At 43.2% G+C, this 14,748-nt stretch overlaps 1 protein-coding gene across 2 annotated transcripts in view; it reads left to right on the top strand.

The window, feature by feature from the left end:
* Positions 1-14,748, top strand: part of Ankh (ANKH inorganic pyrophosphate transport regulator) — a 135,069-nt gene that overhangs the window by 75,863 nt on the left and 44,458 nt on the right. For both annotated transcript variants that reach the window (XM_046468283.2, XM_046468284.2), the window contains exons 2-3: positions 3,129-3,345; positions 13,263-13,381. In XM_046468283.2, the coding sequence (XP_046324239.1) occupies positions 3,129-3,345; positions 13,263-13,381 (336 nt within the window). The remainder of the gene's footprint in view (positions 1-3,128; positions 3,346-13,262; positions 13,382-14,748) is intronic.

The following is a 14,748-nucleotide window of genomic DNA, read 5'->3' on the forward strand; positions in this document are numbered from 1 at the left end:
AGCAGTTAAGTGATGGAAGCAGATTCCAGCTCAAGCCTGCATGCCTCTGAACCCTGTGCTCTTTCCTCAAATTGCCATAATGGTTGAGCTAAATGAAACTTTCTCACTTGGCTTGCAGGCTGAGGTATCATTACCTGTGTCCTCCCTCCTCCCCCCACCCTTCAGCCCTAGGTTTAGGACTTAAATCAAGGAACTGTTGGTGGAAATAGAAAGCATTGTAACAGAGGCCCCAGCCAGGGCTGATTTTTTTTTTTTTTTTTAAAGCAAAACGTGAAGTTTTGCCAAGAAGACACATAAACAATCTAGTCCTACATTATTTAGGAGCACTACTAGGTGCGATTGAAACTTGTGTTGAATAATATATAGTTTAAATTTTAACATACATTTGAGAGGTAAAAACAAGTAAACAATCCACAATCACAGATTTTGGGAAAGATGGGAAAGAAAAAGAACACAACTAGACAGAGTTCTCCAGTCTGTGAGACAAGTAATTAGAAGTTGTCCTAAATAGAGTTCTCCAAAAGCAAAATCGGTATGTGTGGCCTCTTGTGCATTGTGATTTAATGAGCAAGTGTTTTCAGGGGGAGGAGAAGCCATCAGAATGGGAAGCTGGAGAGAAGTTAAGCAAAGATTGGTCTCCACTGGAGACCGCTTCCCATGTCGCATGGGAACGCCAGGTTGTGAACCGAACCAGAGTGGCTTCCATGGAGGCAGGGAGCTCATCTTCTAAACCCTGTGACATTCCCTTCCTGCTGTCAGGGGGGTCCAGTGGGGATCAGGTGTGTTTAACCCACACAAAGGGGCTGGGGTACTTCTTCCTGAGAAGGAAGCATCTGTGAACCACAACTCCCAGCAGCTGGTGATGGGTGCACCACCCGGTATTGGGTATCTGGGCGGGGTGCCAATAGCATCCACTACCAAGTCCAAAAGGAATTAATTTGGTAGATGATCAAGCGATAAGTGTTGACACACAGCAGGAGCCCTCTGAGTAGATGTGCCTGTTGAACACAGAATTTATTGTCAGGGAGTTTCTTGCTTTTATGTTGCTCTAGGGTGTTAAGGGATTTAATCAACTGTGATAGAAGGGAAAATTTGTTTCTAAGAGAGGCATCACATCAGGGATGCTCTGCAGAGGCTAAAAAGGTGCTCATGAAAGTTTTCAGGCTATTACTAGAAAAGGAGAAAGAGAATTAGAGACATAATTGGAAACAATTATCAGGAACTAGCTTATGTAATGCCAGCTTAATCGGGAGGATGACAATGACTTCCTACTGCTAGTGTACATTTTTGCTCTAGTCTTTTCCAAAACCATTTTTACATTTTGGTATTTTCCTGTGACTATCTATTTTTCCCTAATAAGCTTTGCAAAGACCGTTCAGCTCCATAAGCGTTCATGGTATCAGTCAGCCGTGTCTCCTGGGAAAGTGAATGGAACACAGCACAGGCAGAGACTGAGCCCTTGAGTTTTGCTGGCTCACTCCACCTGTGCTTGTGCTCAGTGCCTGCTGGAGTATATTGAATGAAGACCAAAACCTAGATCAGCCTTTGACGCTGAGGAATGCTTTCAGAGTACATGAAGTACCTCCTTTTATAGATCCTGAGTACCACCCCCCCACACCACACACGCATTTTAGTATCTCTGCAATCTGGATATATCTTACAGTTGGGAGCCTTTTTTCTTTCTTGGTGGTATTCAAATTAGTAATGTACCTTATGATTTTTAGTGTCTTAGAATCAATGATACACAATAGATTGCGTTTATTTTTAATATAGTATGATTCTTAATAAACTTTAGCAAGTAAGTATAGCAAGGTAGCATTTGTACTGTCCTATAACAGTACGTTCATAGGGGAAATTATGAATTACTATCTACTTAATACAAATAGGAAGCAGACAGGAAAAAATGCATTTCTTTCATTTCTTCTACTTTGAGTTTATATATGCAGAGACTGAATATGGGATTTATGAATGTCATTGTGTCTTCTCTGGAAGAATGAAAATGGTGGGCAAAGACTTTAGCATATCATTGATGATAGACATATGTCATCCTATTTGTTAAAATCCAATACTGTACAATACTGTGAGTGAGGCCTGATGTAAACTATGAACTTTGAGTGATAATGGTGTGTCAAGGGTCCATCAATTGTAAAAACACAGCACTTGGGTGTGGGATAGCAAAAGTGGGGGAGGCTATCTGGGGTTAGAAGGTAAATGGGAACTCTGTAATTTCCACTCAGTTTTACCATGAATATAAAACTTCTCTTAAAAATAAAGTCTGTTTTAAAAAATACTTACTTGACTGGAAGCTAACTTTTCTGCTCCGTTGCATGGTCCTAAGGACAGAGGTGATGTTCTAGAGGGGTTTTAGGCATAAAGCTCGGTCCACATGGACTCCTGTTCCCAACATCATCCGCGTTATCTATTTGTCTGCTAGGTGGGTGGGTTAGTTTCAAAAGGGTATCTGGACCATAAAGTGGTTAGAACATTCAATGACTGCATCTTCCCAAGTGGTCATCGTATTTCATCTAAAGGGGTTCTTTTTATACATATTTGTCTGCACAGAGCCCAAAAATGCATTTCAAGTTAAAGCACAGCAAGAACCAGATGATTCCATGTAATGATTTCTTCATAGCATACAGCATATTCTCCTAGGAAGGCCACTTACACAGCATATAAGCTTACTCAAGCACATTCGAACATGCACACGCATGCCTTCTTTAAGAAAAAGTCATTACCTGCCCCACATAAACAGGTTGGTTCACTTCCAGAATGCCTGTTGCTGTTATTTACATTCAGCTTACCAATAAAATTTAACATGTCATGGTTTTTTTTAATTAGTTTTTTACCAAAATTTTATAGAATTATTTTCTAATTTAACAAAATACTTACTGTTTTTTTTCTATTTCTTTAACCCCAATAAACAGGTATCTCCCCCACAAAAAGATTCTCAAACTGAAGCCAATCTGGATGAAAATGAAGACCAATAACCTTTATCAAATTACAGTGAAATTTACCCTATAAGCTGCTTAGCGTTTCTATAGGAACACGATCTATGGAGTATTGTTTTGGAGTGTGATTCCCCAGAGATGAGACTCCATTTCTAATTTTTTTTTTTTTCACCTTCTCAGGCCTTGAACCGGGGCATTGCTGCTGTCAAGGAAGATGCAGTCGAAATGCTGGCCAGCTATGGGCTGGCCTACTCACTGATGAAGTTCTTCACAGGCCCCATGAGTGACTTTAAAAACGTGGGCCTGGTGTTTGTGAACAGCAAGCGAGACAGGACCAAAGCCGTCCTGTGTATGGTGGTGGCCGGCGCCGTGGCCGCTGTCTTTCACACCCTGATCGGTAAGGCTCTGACCAAGACAGGCCTTGGTCATTTCTTACTCCTCTTCCTGGATTTAAATAAATAAATAAATAAATAAAAATATATATATATATATATATATATATATATATATATATATATATATATACTGAAATGAATGATTTCTTCAGCAATTGTCAAATATTTCTCTTGAAATTTTCAGGGGATGAAAAGATAAGAGTCTGTGTTTCCAGCTCAAGAAAATAACTTTTTTTTTTCCCCCTAGAAAGCTATAGTTTTGTGTCCCTGACTCTCAAAGTCAGAGATGAAGATGTCATCAATAGGTGATTGTATCTAGTAAGATGCACAAAATCCCTGGGCTTTTGTTAGAGATGTGTGTGTGTGTAATTGTACCAACTTAATCTTGAACGTAAAAGTGGAATGTTGTTATTCAATATTAATACTTATCAGTAGTGACAACAAATGACAGATTGTTTTATTTATTACAATTAGTTCATCCTAGGACTCTTTTATGCTGTTTTATTCAAAGATGAGACTAAAGCCTAACATTCTTTCCATGAAATAAGAAAATTGGATCATACTTAACAGTTTCACCAAGACAGGGAAAAACTCATTCCTTCAGGATGGGGGTTCTCATTCCATTGCCTTCTTGGTCATAGAACCCCAAGATTGTGATTTCAGCTTGCTTCCTGGGCATGGCATCTGTTGAAGCTAGTCACATAAACTGGTTTCATAAACCCATTGAGTACCTTTAAAATGTAGCTGGTCGTATGAGAAGCATGGATTTGGATGGTGAATAGGGAGGCTGGAAGGTTAACCCAGACTACTTACAGTGTATTTGCAGGAGCTAATGTTTGCTCACTTAATTGTGAATCTCAAAGTAAATAGGGTAAGCCATTTGTGGTTTTCCTTTTTAATATGGCATAGAATTCTATTCCAAGGGCAGTGTGGAGGAAAGTGAGTCTGCTGATGGGCCCCTTACCTAGCCAGCATTGATACTGATCTCTTCATCTGGGCTCAGAGCCTCCGGATGTGGGCAGGTGGGGTACGTCTCCTTTCTTTTCTCAGTTTTTGCCCTAACTGCTAACCATGAGTATTTGAAGAAACTTTCTGTGCTAGATTTGATCTGGGCCATTTTCAAAGATGGTGTATGTATTGAGAAAACTCCATACATTTTTAAAATAAGGGGCTTATCTAAATAAGTAATTTAGTTCCCATTTTACTTCCATCTCTAAATAAACCCATCCATTCCCTATTTTAGGTTTGGTTGAATGAGTCTTTGGGAGAAATAGCAAATTACTAGCTGTCAATAACTGGGGAAGAAAAGAGCTGAGCATACTGTGTTATTGAAACCGGTTGAGGAAATTGTAGTCATTGAAATAAAAGTCAACATCACTTTCCAACTCGAATCTAAATTTTTCACTTTTAAAGTTGAATCATAAAGTACTAAATTTAAACCAAAAGGGTTCTACATTCCAGTTATATTTAATAATCATTTTTATCACATTTTATTTTTTTACAGATAAAACTTTTATTCCTTGCATCAAACAGACGATTTCTTGAGTTATGAAAAAGTACATATCAGTTTCTTTTCAACTCCTACAGCTTAAATTTTAAGGAGTTTCTCTCTCCTAATTCACCAGCCTCATTTCAGTTTTCCAACCAATTATTCAGTTGGTCTTGTTTTCCTATCTTTGTTCATCTTCCTCCTGCTTCCTTTTTTAATGGTCTGTAAGATCTGGCCCATTCTTTGTTTTCCATAGGCAGGACCACAGATCCATGATGGGACATTGCTCTCTCCATCCCCCACCTTTTTCTTCTACCATTCCCTATGTCAGTGAAGTGTTAGTTTCTACTTTATGTGCCACCTACTGTAAGACACTTAGTCCCATTTTTACTTCTTAGTACTGCTGTAAACAGCTGCTTACATTTCTTCTTGACAGTCAGCTCTTGTGACAGGGGAATATTGACCTAGATAAAACAAAAACAAATGTACTCCAAACGTGTGGCTTGAGAAGCGTGATCTCAGGCTGTCTTCCTAGTCCCCTTTGCCTGGATTCATAGTGAAATGAGCATTTGTTCTCTGCATGAACAGTCCCTGAATGGGACCTGCAGTTAGCACAAAGTCACATGTTACAGATTCATCATGCTGGATTCACAGAGTGGAAATATGCATCCGAAAGATCTAGCTTTAAACTTGATTTTTCTATTTTACTATTTTTTTAAGACAAAACTAGTCTGATTGTCTTAGACACTTCTTGAGAAGCTATTTCCCTGTCTCTTTAATGACTTTATCTCCTTTGCTAAAGTTCTTCTAATCTCTCAGTGGCACATATGTATGGACACTTAAGCGAACAAAGAGGGAGAGGTTCTCTTGGGGCTGGGGCTCAAGGCCTTGTAGGTTAGCTCTGAGATGATGAGTTGGATTTCAGCACAATCCTTTCTGATTTTTTTCCTTATCTTTGATGCAAAATGGAGTCATGAATTTGACCCTGTACTCAAAATTAATATTTTGCTACATCTACATGAAATACCGAGTGATCACCCTTGCGGCCTATTTCACGTCGGTTTCTGTCTAGAGTCAAAGTTGGTTCAGATTTGGTTCAAGATGGTTCATGGAGATTTGCATTTTTTTCAGTTTAATCTTCTTTCTTTTTTGTTTTGCTTTTTTACTTTACCTCTTTTTTTCACCCTTTAAGGTATTAATTACTTTCCCCAGCATAATGCCTCCTGTACTTTTGATGAATATCTCTCTTCTTAGATGTTCTCAAACTGGTAAATTCATCCATTTCTCCATATGCTGCTGTTAAATATGAACTGAGCCATTTTAACTACAAAGATTACATCGTTAGTATGGCTAGAGCTCATCAGCCGATTCTGAACGTCGGGGGCTTTTATTTCAGAAATTACCCACCCCTGAGTACAGAAGAGTAAGAGAAGGGATTGCCCTTTGTTTTAGTTTCTTTGATCCAGTCCTCCGCTGTCCTGTGCAACACCTAGTTGTGCGTATCATTCCCGAGCCTATGGATCAAAAGTTGGGACTAGAAGCGAAATGGGAACAAAAGATATGGTGGCCAGACACACCCTTTCCCTGAGTAGATGTGGCTGGTGGGATGTGGGTGTGATTTCTGAACACTGACAAAGGCCGACCTCACCCAGTGAGAACTTTGAGAGAAGGCAGCAGTAAATGAAAGCCAAGGTCTGGGAGTTAAAATGCTCTCCTGGACCTGAGAGAGCAGGGTGACTCGGGGAGTGGGAAAACAGAGACGGAGCTCTGGTGAGAAACTGATGGGAAGGCAGGCGGAAGCCAGGCGCTCATGACCCAGAGGGAAATAACGCAAGAGAGAGTGCAGGGCCGTGTGCTCAGGCAGGAGACCGTAACCAGGTAAAGGAGATGTGGAAACAGACTGGGAAGGGCTCTGCTGACTCCCTGGAAAGCCAAAGGAGGGGCAGAGGGAGGTACAGTGTAGAGAGGAAGCCCATCAGGACGGCATTATGGTGCAGCTGTGGGCTTTGTTTCTTTGGTTTTTTGATTGTTTGTTTGTTTGTTTAACATTTTTTTAGTTGGAGATGGACACATTACCCTTATTTATTTATTTATACGTGGTGCTGAGGATTGAACCCAGGGCCTCGCACATGTTAGGCAAGCGCTCTACCACTGAGCCACAACCCAGCCCTCAGTATCTTCTTAAATGCATCTTTATAACTTCATGGTCTCTTTGTAGAAAGAATTAGAATATCTATAATTCTGCCCGTCTCCATGGCTGTGGACTAGTGCCTTGGTTAGGTTCTCTGTGATCTCTCTCAAGGACTGTTTGTTCCCGTGATTCTTCCAGGCATTTGAAAAATCCTCGTTCCAAGATCTTCTCTAGCTTAGATTTTCCCCAGCCTGGATGAACGTGAGCACTTAGTAACCCGGTATTTACTAATAATCTACCCACCCCTGGGGGATCTTCTTCACTTAGAAGCAATTTCAAATGTGACCATCCCCAAGCAGATGTAGCTCCTCCCTTTCACAGAGAACATCCTCTGTGTTCATCAGCTAATGGGTCACGAAAGAACAAGTGAAGGCCAGGTCAAAGGGCACTAAAAGCTTCTCTGTAGTGTCGTCCGTTATTAATTGTGTTTGCCCCAATAGAGGAAAGGCCTTTTGCAGGGCCCTTTTCATCACATTTGCTGTAGTTAAGGAATTCTTTTTCATTGTGTTTGATATTTTTTTTCTGATTACTTTTCTTTCTGGACCCCACAGATAAGCCTAGCCCTCTCCCATCTTGGAGGCATTGGCACATATGTGTGGGTTTCCCCAGACGGGGAGCAGATTCCGCCGGCCACACAGCTGTCCCCAGGAATGCCTGGAGAGCTTACGAGGGAAGAGGGCGGCACTCAGCAGCACCTCCCACCCACGGGGTGTGCTGTGGGACAAAGAGCAGACACTCAGGCTGTGCCGAGTTTGACAGTCTAGGAGAGTCACCGGCCCCAGAGCTCTTGTCCATTCTGTGCACATCCATAGCCTGGCTCTGGCTACCAGATAGCAGGGGCCCTGGGAGTGTTTCTTGGCCTGTTGGGCGACTCCAGTTAGTGTTCATGGATCATCCATGAGACTCCGTTTATAACAACTGCAGAGCACAGGGTTTGCCACCAACGCACTGTGATTCAGGGCACTGGTCACAGTGCAGGTGTCAGATACCCTCTTCCTCACTCTGGTGAGTCTATGGAAGAGGAGAGCTGGCTGAACTTGCATTTGTTTCATTTAGGTCCACAATCATTTTACCTGAAAGGAGATTACTATTTCCTGACCGCCTCAGTCACAGAGCTACAGGAACCAGGGCTGTGGATTTCAGCCTTCGTTACACTTCTTTATTCTCAACAGTGACCTCTCAGGCCTTGCCCATGTTCTGAAGCAGCCTGGGCAGTCAGCAGGACTCTGGCAGCCACACACGTAGGCTCCCACAGAGGGCAGTGGAAGTCATCGCCATACTGGCTCCGTCTGCCAGTCTTCTCTTTTTGAACTTTCTCCTTGTTCATGTGTCATAAACAAGTCCTGTAAAGGCCAGATGGGTTCAGTTTGACAGAATTAAAAAACGGGTACTAGGGATGACCAGTTTCAGTAGAAGATCACAATTTGTTGTTATCTTAAAAATCTTCCCCATACTCAAAGGCTATAAGCACAGGTATTTATTTTTGCTCACCAGACCATGGGTAGGCTGGGGGGGTTCTTTAGGGCTTGGCTGGGCTGCTGCCTTTGTGGTCAGCCGAGGATCAGGAGGTGGCTGAGCTGATCTTGTGAGGGGCCTTCTGGGTGTGGTCAGCTGGTTGCAAGCTGGCCCAGGTGACCTCTGCTGGACAGCTGAGCTTTCTTCCACACAGTGTCTTGTGGTCCAGTGGCACAGTCTGGACTTTTGGAGATGCCGTGTCTGGACTCTAAGCAGGGAATAGAGGCTCACGAGGCATCTTAAAGCCAAGAAGCAGGCAGCACTCCATCACCCCCAGTGCATGCCACCCACCCGAGCACAGGGCAGGCCAGCCCAGGTCCAGGGTGGGGACATAAATTCCAGCTTTTGACAGGAGTTGAAAAATCACAAAGGTGGAGATATAGGAGAGGAAAAGAATTGGGGACATTTTTATAGTCAGTCCTTTTGGGGATGATGGATTTGTATATTCATTCAGTTAACATTTATCAAACACCTACTATGTGTTTGATAAAAACTGAGCTAAATCCTGGGTATTCAGGCATGAATAAGACATGTTCTCTAGAGAGAGGCAGTTATCAATGATAGAATATGATCCCGCTCTATCAAGTCTTAATACTAATGAGGTAGGATTTTTGTTCTTGTGTTAAAATTTCACATTCACTCTACGTATATCAGGCATGAGTTTATAGTATCACTCCCAGGCCTGGACCACGTTCACACCTCCCATCCCCAGGTTTTCCTGGTACAGATTCTAGTTGAGTTCCATGTCAACGTCCCACGTAGGAAATCATCATCTTCACAGCTGGGCTAGTCAGCCCAGTACCTGAGACTACCAGTCATTCAACATGTATTCTCGCAAAGTGATTTAAATATGGCTATTACCCATATAAATACACCCACTTTGGAAATGATACTTTAGAAACCTGGGGGGTGAAGTTGCCTGTTCCCATGAACAGCCTTGGTGGGTCCACAAACAGTACTGGTGAGACTTTTAAGCATTGACAACTTGGGAAATTTGAGTTTGAAGAAGGGCGGTCAATCCTGTATATTGGAAATGCACATATTATCCTGTTTCTACAATGAGGGGGAGGACTTTTTCTCAGTCCCTTTGGGAAAATACATGTAGATAGACCCTTGTCACCAGTGTTCATATTTTGTGGTTTACAAAAGTGCTAGTGACCACTGGATGAGCCAGTTTGGAAACCACTGCTTCCAGAAAGGGCTGTCATCCTGGTTGGCTGAGGTCAGAAGAGCTGTAGACTTGAAGGGCCCTTCTGTCTCTCCTTGTTTGGGCAGGGTCAAAGCCATCTCCCTATAAACAGGTCAAGTCACCGTCCTCTTGGGGTTACAGCATCGTAAAACCTGCTTACCTGTGTTCAGAACCCTCATTTAATTTTGTTTTATAACTTTCTGCCCTTCATGAGGAACACACAAGTCGTTTCAGGACACGCACGGCAGGGCAGCCATGGAAGTTGAAGGTCACTCAGTTTTGCTAAGGCAGCTGGCCTGGTAATTACGGAGTCCACGCAAAGCACTTCAAGCAAATCACCCCGGCCAACTGCTCTCACTGGAAATAGCTGGAAATAGCCAGGGGCTGGCACTGGAAGGAGGGATTGGAGGGGCAGAAGAGACATGAAAACAGGTGCTGGGATTTTACACTCACAGCTCCCAGGTCCAAAGCAGGGGACCACGGGACTGGGGCAAGGCTGAGAAGAAGTCTTCTTCTACTGTGAAAAGGAGGATAAGCTTCTGTCTTTGGCCTCCAGATTTCTCCCATGTAACTGAAAGAGACCAAAATGGAAAGAAGCAAAAACAACCTGGGGCCCATAAGTCCCACCGTGCTGGAACCTGGGGTGGGGAGAAGCCTGCATGCAGGCCCTGTGCTGAGAAGAGGGAGGGAAGGGCTCACATGTCTCCCAGGAGCAGAAAGTCCACTGGCTCCCCCCCAGGAGAACGGGTTGGGAACCCTGTGGTCCTCCAATCCCCCGTCCCCTGTGTCTTTCTTGCAGATATGCTGCATAAAGGTATCATTCTGATGTTTTAGTCAAATACCCAAGGAAGTAGCTGCATTTACAGGGAGGGCAGAGGCTCACTTCTGTTGGTCACTAGTCCTGGGCAGCACCGGCAAACCCCAGGCCCTGTTCTCCACTCAAGCCCACATGTCCCTCTTCCCTGACCGCCACCCAAAGACCTAACATGGAAATCATTCTCCCTCCCTGCCTCAGAAGTGCTGTCATCATTTGTCAGGCCTGCTGGAGCAAACACACAAACGGGGAGACTTAAACAGCAGACATTTACTGTCTCAGAATCCTAGAGACTGGAAGTCCAAAATCAAGGTGTCGGCAGGGCCGTCTCCTCCTCAGGACTGTGAAGGAGGCTCTGTCCCATGCCTCTCCCCTGACTTCTGGGGGGTTGCTGGCAGTCTTCAGCATGTAAGGACATCACCCCATCTCTGCCTTTATCCTGGTGTGGTTCCCCCGTGTGCATCCAGATTTCCCCTTTGTATAAGGACACCATCGCCTTGGATTGGGAGGCCACGCCACTCCAGTGTGATCTCATCTAATTCCACCCTCTTGTTACATAAGGTCACATTCTGAGGTCTAGGGGTGAGGACTTAGGCATCTGAATTTTGAGGAGACCTGGCTGAACCCACAACATTGCCGTTCTTGGTCTCAGCCTTGCCCCAGTCCCGTGGTCCTCTGCTTTGGCCACTGCAGTCAATTCTACTCAGCTGGCATTTTATGTTGACTGTAACCTTCCCAGGAAACTGACACACAAGCTACTCATAGCCAGCCCCACGTGCTGCTCTCTCCCCCAGCACGCCACCTTTCTCGTCACCCCCACCTGAATGGGCACAGTGGTGTGGTGTGGTAGGTCAAAACTGTCCCTTGCAGGTTCCTGCACAGTGAACATTTATTGACTGAATGAAAACAACTCCACAATAAACAGCAGCAATGGCACACTTTGCGACAAACTTTCCACAGCTCAGCAGCCAGAGTAGACCTGGGTGGCTCAGCAGCATCTCATTCTGGCTTTGTGCTTCAGTCTGCAGAGCACTGTGGGGAGGAAGATCTGACCTCCTGCAAGCAGACTGCAGCTCTCCCGCGCTGCCTTCCAGGTCTGCTCAAGCCTCCTCTGTCTGCTTCTCATCTTGGTAGGACTCTGATCCAAACGACGGAACATCACAGCTGCCTCCTTCCTGCCTGTCCCTGGCCGTACCTCAGCCCACCTTCCCACATCTCTTCTTTCTGCCCTCGTGATGCCCACTGTTCCAGCTTTCTCTTCTTGCTCCCCCACCGTGGCCCCACTACCCTCCTCACCTGGCACTTGGCTCACCGGATCTACTGGCCTTTGGTTTTTCACTTCTGCCCCTCCTTGGAGGACGGGGAGCATTTCTGCAGCCCCTGCCTGCCTTCCCCTACCTCAGCTCCACCTTGCTCTATGGAAGTCATAGCCACCCCAGCCTACTAGCTTGAAGTCACCTACTTGCCCCTGCAACCTCCAGGACTCCCATTTGTGCATTTCAGTATCCTGGATAGCATCCCATGACCTCACTTACTCCAGAATTCCTGTAATTCAAGACTAATCCCGATAAAGATTAGAGCTTTACTTCACTTTGCCAGTTAAGGTGGTAATAAGTTGCCCTACAAACTTGGAGATGTGGGAGGATTCTTATTTCACAGAAAGTAAGACTCTGCCCTCTAGCTCTAACTGATTTCAAGGGCACATTCATATCCATAGTTATGACAGAGAACAGCAGGAACACTTAGTGTCGGAGCCCTTATAAAACATGGAAAAGCATATAGATTAGTATTTTCATGTCCAGGCTTGGCTGTATCAGTGGGGTTGAAAATAGCTCCGTGTTTCATCCTAATTACCTTTGCTAATTAGGATGCTGAGCTAATGTACTGGGATGACCAGTGCCTTTCTCCCTTTATCTCTTGGGCATATATACATTCATCCAGCCCATGATCCAGTCTCACACTGTGACAAATCTTGACATAGGAGAGACTTCCAAAACACCTCTTGCACGTCATTTTCCACCATGCAAGACTTTACCCAGAGTTGCCACCCTCCTGCCAAGAAACAAAATAGAAGGACTGACAAGTGCGAAAAGCTTGCTTTAGAACTTGTATTGAAAAGACATGTTAGCTTCTGGAAATTTCCTCTGTTAATACCTAATGTGTGTAAGCATTTAACTGCAGATCAGTTCATCATTCATCCTTTTATAATATCAAAATAATACAAATGTGCAACAGTAGGAGATTGAAGAAAATCAGTTCATGGAGAGGAATTCGGTGAGTTAGAATGCAGAAGCATATCACGAAAAGGTGGTCCTGGTTTTCAAAAAAGCATATGTAGTATAAGCCCATTGTTACGCTAAAGCACACACTTACTCCACACAGCCGTAAAAGAACTGCTAATACTGCTATGGACATGGTTGTACAAATACCTCTTTGAGTCCCTACATTCAATTCTTTTGGATATATAACCAGAAATAGAATTGATCATCTGGAATTTTTTGACTTTTTAGTGCTACAGATTGACCCAGTAAATAAAGCCCAGAATGTTAGCTGTGATGTGACCTTCTCTGGCTAGGGGGAGGAGATTATAGATGCTTTTCTTCTAATTTTTCTACAGCAGACAAATGTTTCATTTAAAATTATTTTGAAGTTCTTAAAGTCAAAAGCATGGGAAAAATACCTTTTTAAAAATATTCTCATATGTCTTTTGACCCTTTGCAGCTTATAGCGATTTAGGCTACTACATTATCAACAAACTGCACCATGTGGATGAGTCGGTGGGGAGTAAAACCAGAAGGGCCTTCCTGTATCTCGCTGCCTTCCCTTTTATGGATGCTATGGTAAGTAGGGGACTATTCACCTCTTTTAAATGACAAAATATGCATAACATGAAATGGGCCATTTTAACTGTTATGTATAGAGCTCAGGGGCATGAAGAACAGTCATGTTTTTAGACAATCTGTCTTGAGAGCTCTCTTCATTTTCCAAGACCAAAACTCTGTACCCATTAAACAATAATTATAATTTCCCCAGAAACCACCAATCTACTTTCTGCCTCCATGAATTCGACAATTTTAGATACCTCATATGAGTGAAATCACGTAGTATTTTTTCTTCTGTGACTGGTTGATTTCACTATGTATGATATCCTCAGGGTTCATCCATGTTGTAGTATATGTCAGAATTTCCTTCCTCAGGATTGAATGATACTCCATTCTGTGGGTCTGGCACATTTTGCATTGCTTTTACATGTTTGTATTTGCTAATATGATTAATACTGCTGTGAACATGGTTGTACAAATACCTCTTTGAGTCCCCACATTCAATTCTTTTGGATATATAATTAGAAATAGAATTGATCATATGGTATTTTTTGACTTTTTAGTGCAACAGATTGACCCAGGGCATTATGTGTGCTAATAAACACATGCACTACCACTAAACTACATCCCAATCTGATTTTTAATTTTTAAGGAAACATCATACTGATTTCCTTGAATTTTACACAGTCAATCTTCTCGATTTATTTTATGAGAATGTTATGTATTTGCCACAAGTTGTGCTAGGTGGAAAGAAAGCCCATTTGAAAATTTTGATTCAAAATATAAAGTTCTTTTCTGACATATTCAGATCAAGCCATCAGAATAGTTCACTGATAATTTACCACTTGTGTAGCCTACACTGCCAAAGTTGTAGAATAAGAATCTCCTGAACACACCAATAAGATTTCCTTACTTTGATACCAGCTCTACTATGTTAGCTAAGGACTGTTCGTGTCTCTAAATCATCATGATGCCCAGAACAGTACTGTTTTTCTTTCCATCTGGTACAGATATAAAGAGACTTAGAGCACAGAAATTTACAGTAATGTCTGATGCTGGAAAATAAGCCCTTTCTTTGGGCTCTGCTTTAAATTACTTTTTATTGTCCCCTAACTCAAGTTGCACATGTGTTAGGCACAGGAGTAGATGGACCTCTGTGTCGAGGTAAGGCCACAGTCCCAAGCCCTGGAGCAGGGAGGTGGGTAAAATGCACCTGCTGAAAGGTCTTCAGAAGTCTTAAGTGGTCTGTGGTCAATTATTGCATGGCCTCAGTGGCTCTGAGGGCTCTCTTCCAGTCTGCAAGGAAACCTTAAATATTAAACCAGTTGTAACATGAAGGTCTGGCCCTCAATTGTGGGGATGTCACTGTAGGTGAGAGAATTGGG

Source organism: Marmota monax, unplaced genomic scaffold, assembly GCF_021218885.2.
Source record: "Marmota monax isolate L192 unplaced genomic scaffold, Marmota_monax_Labrador192_F-V1.1 WCK01_AAM20220418_F8-fsc00120, whole genome shotgun sequence".
Classification (NCBI taxonomy): Eukaryota; Metazoa; Chordata; class Mammalia; order Rodentia; family Sciuridae; genus Marmota; species Marmota monax.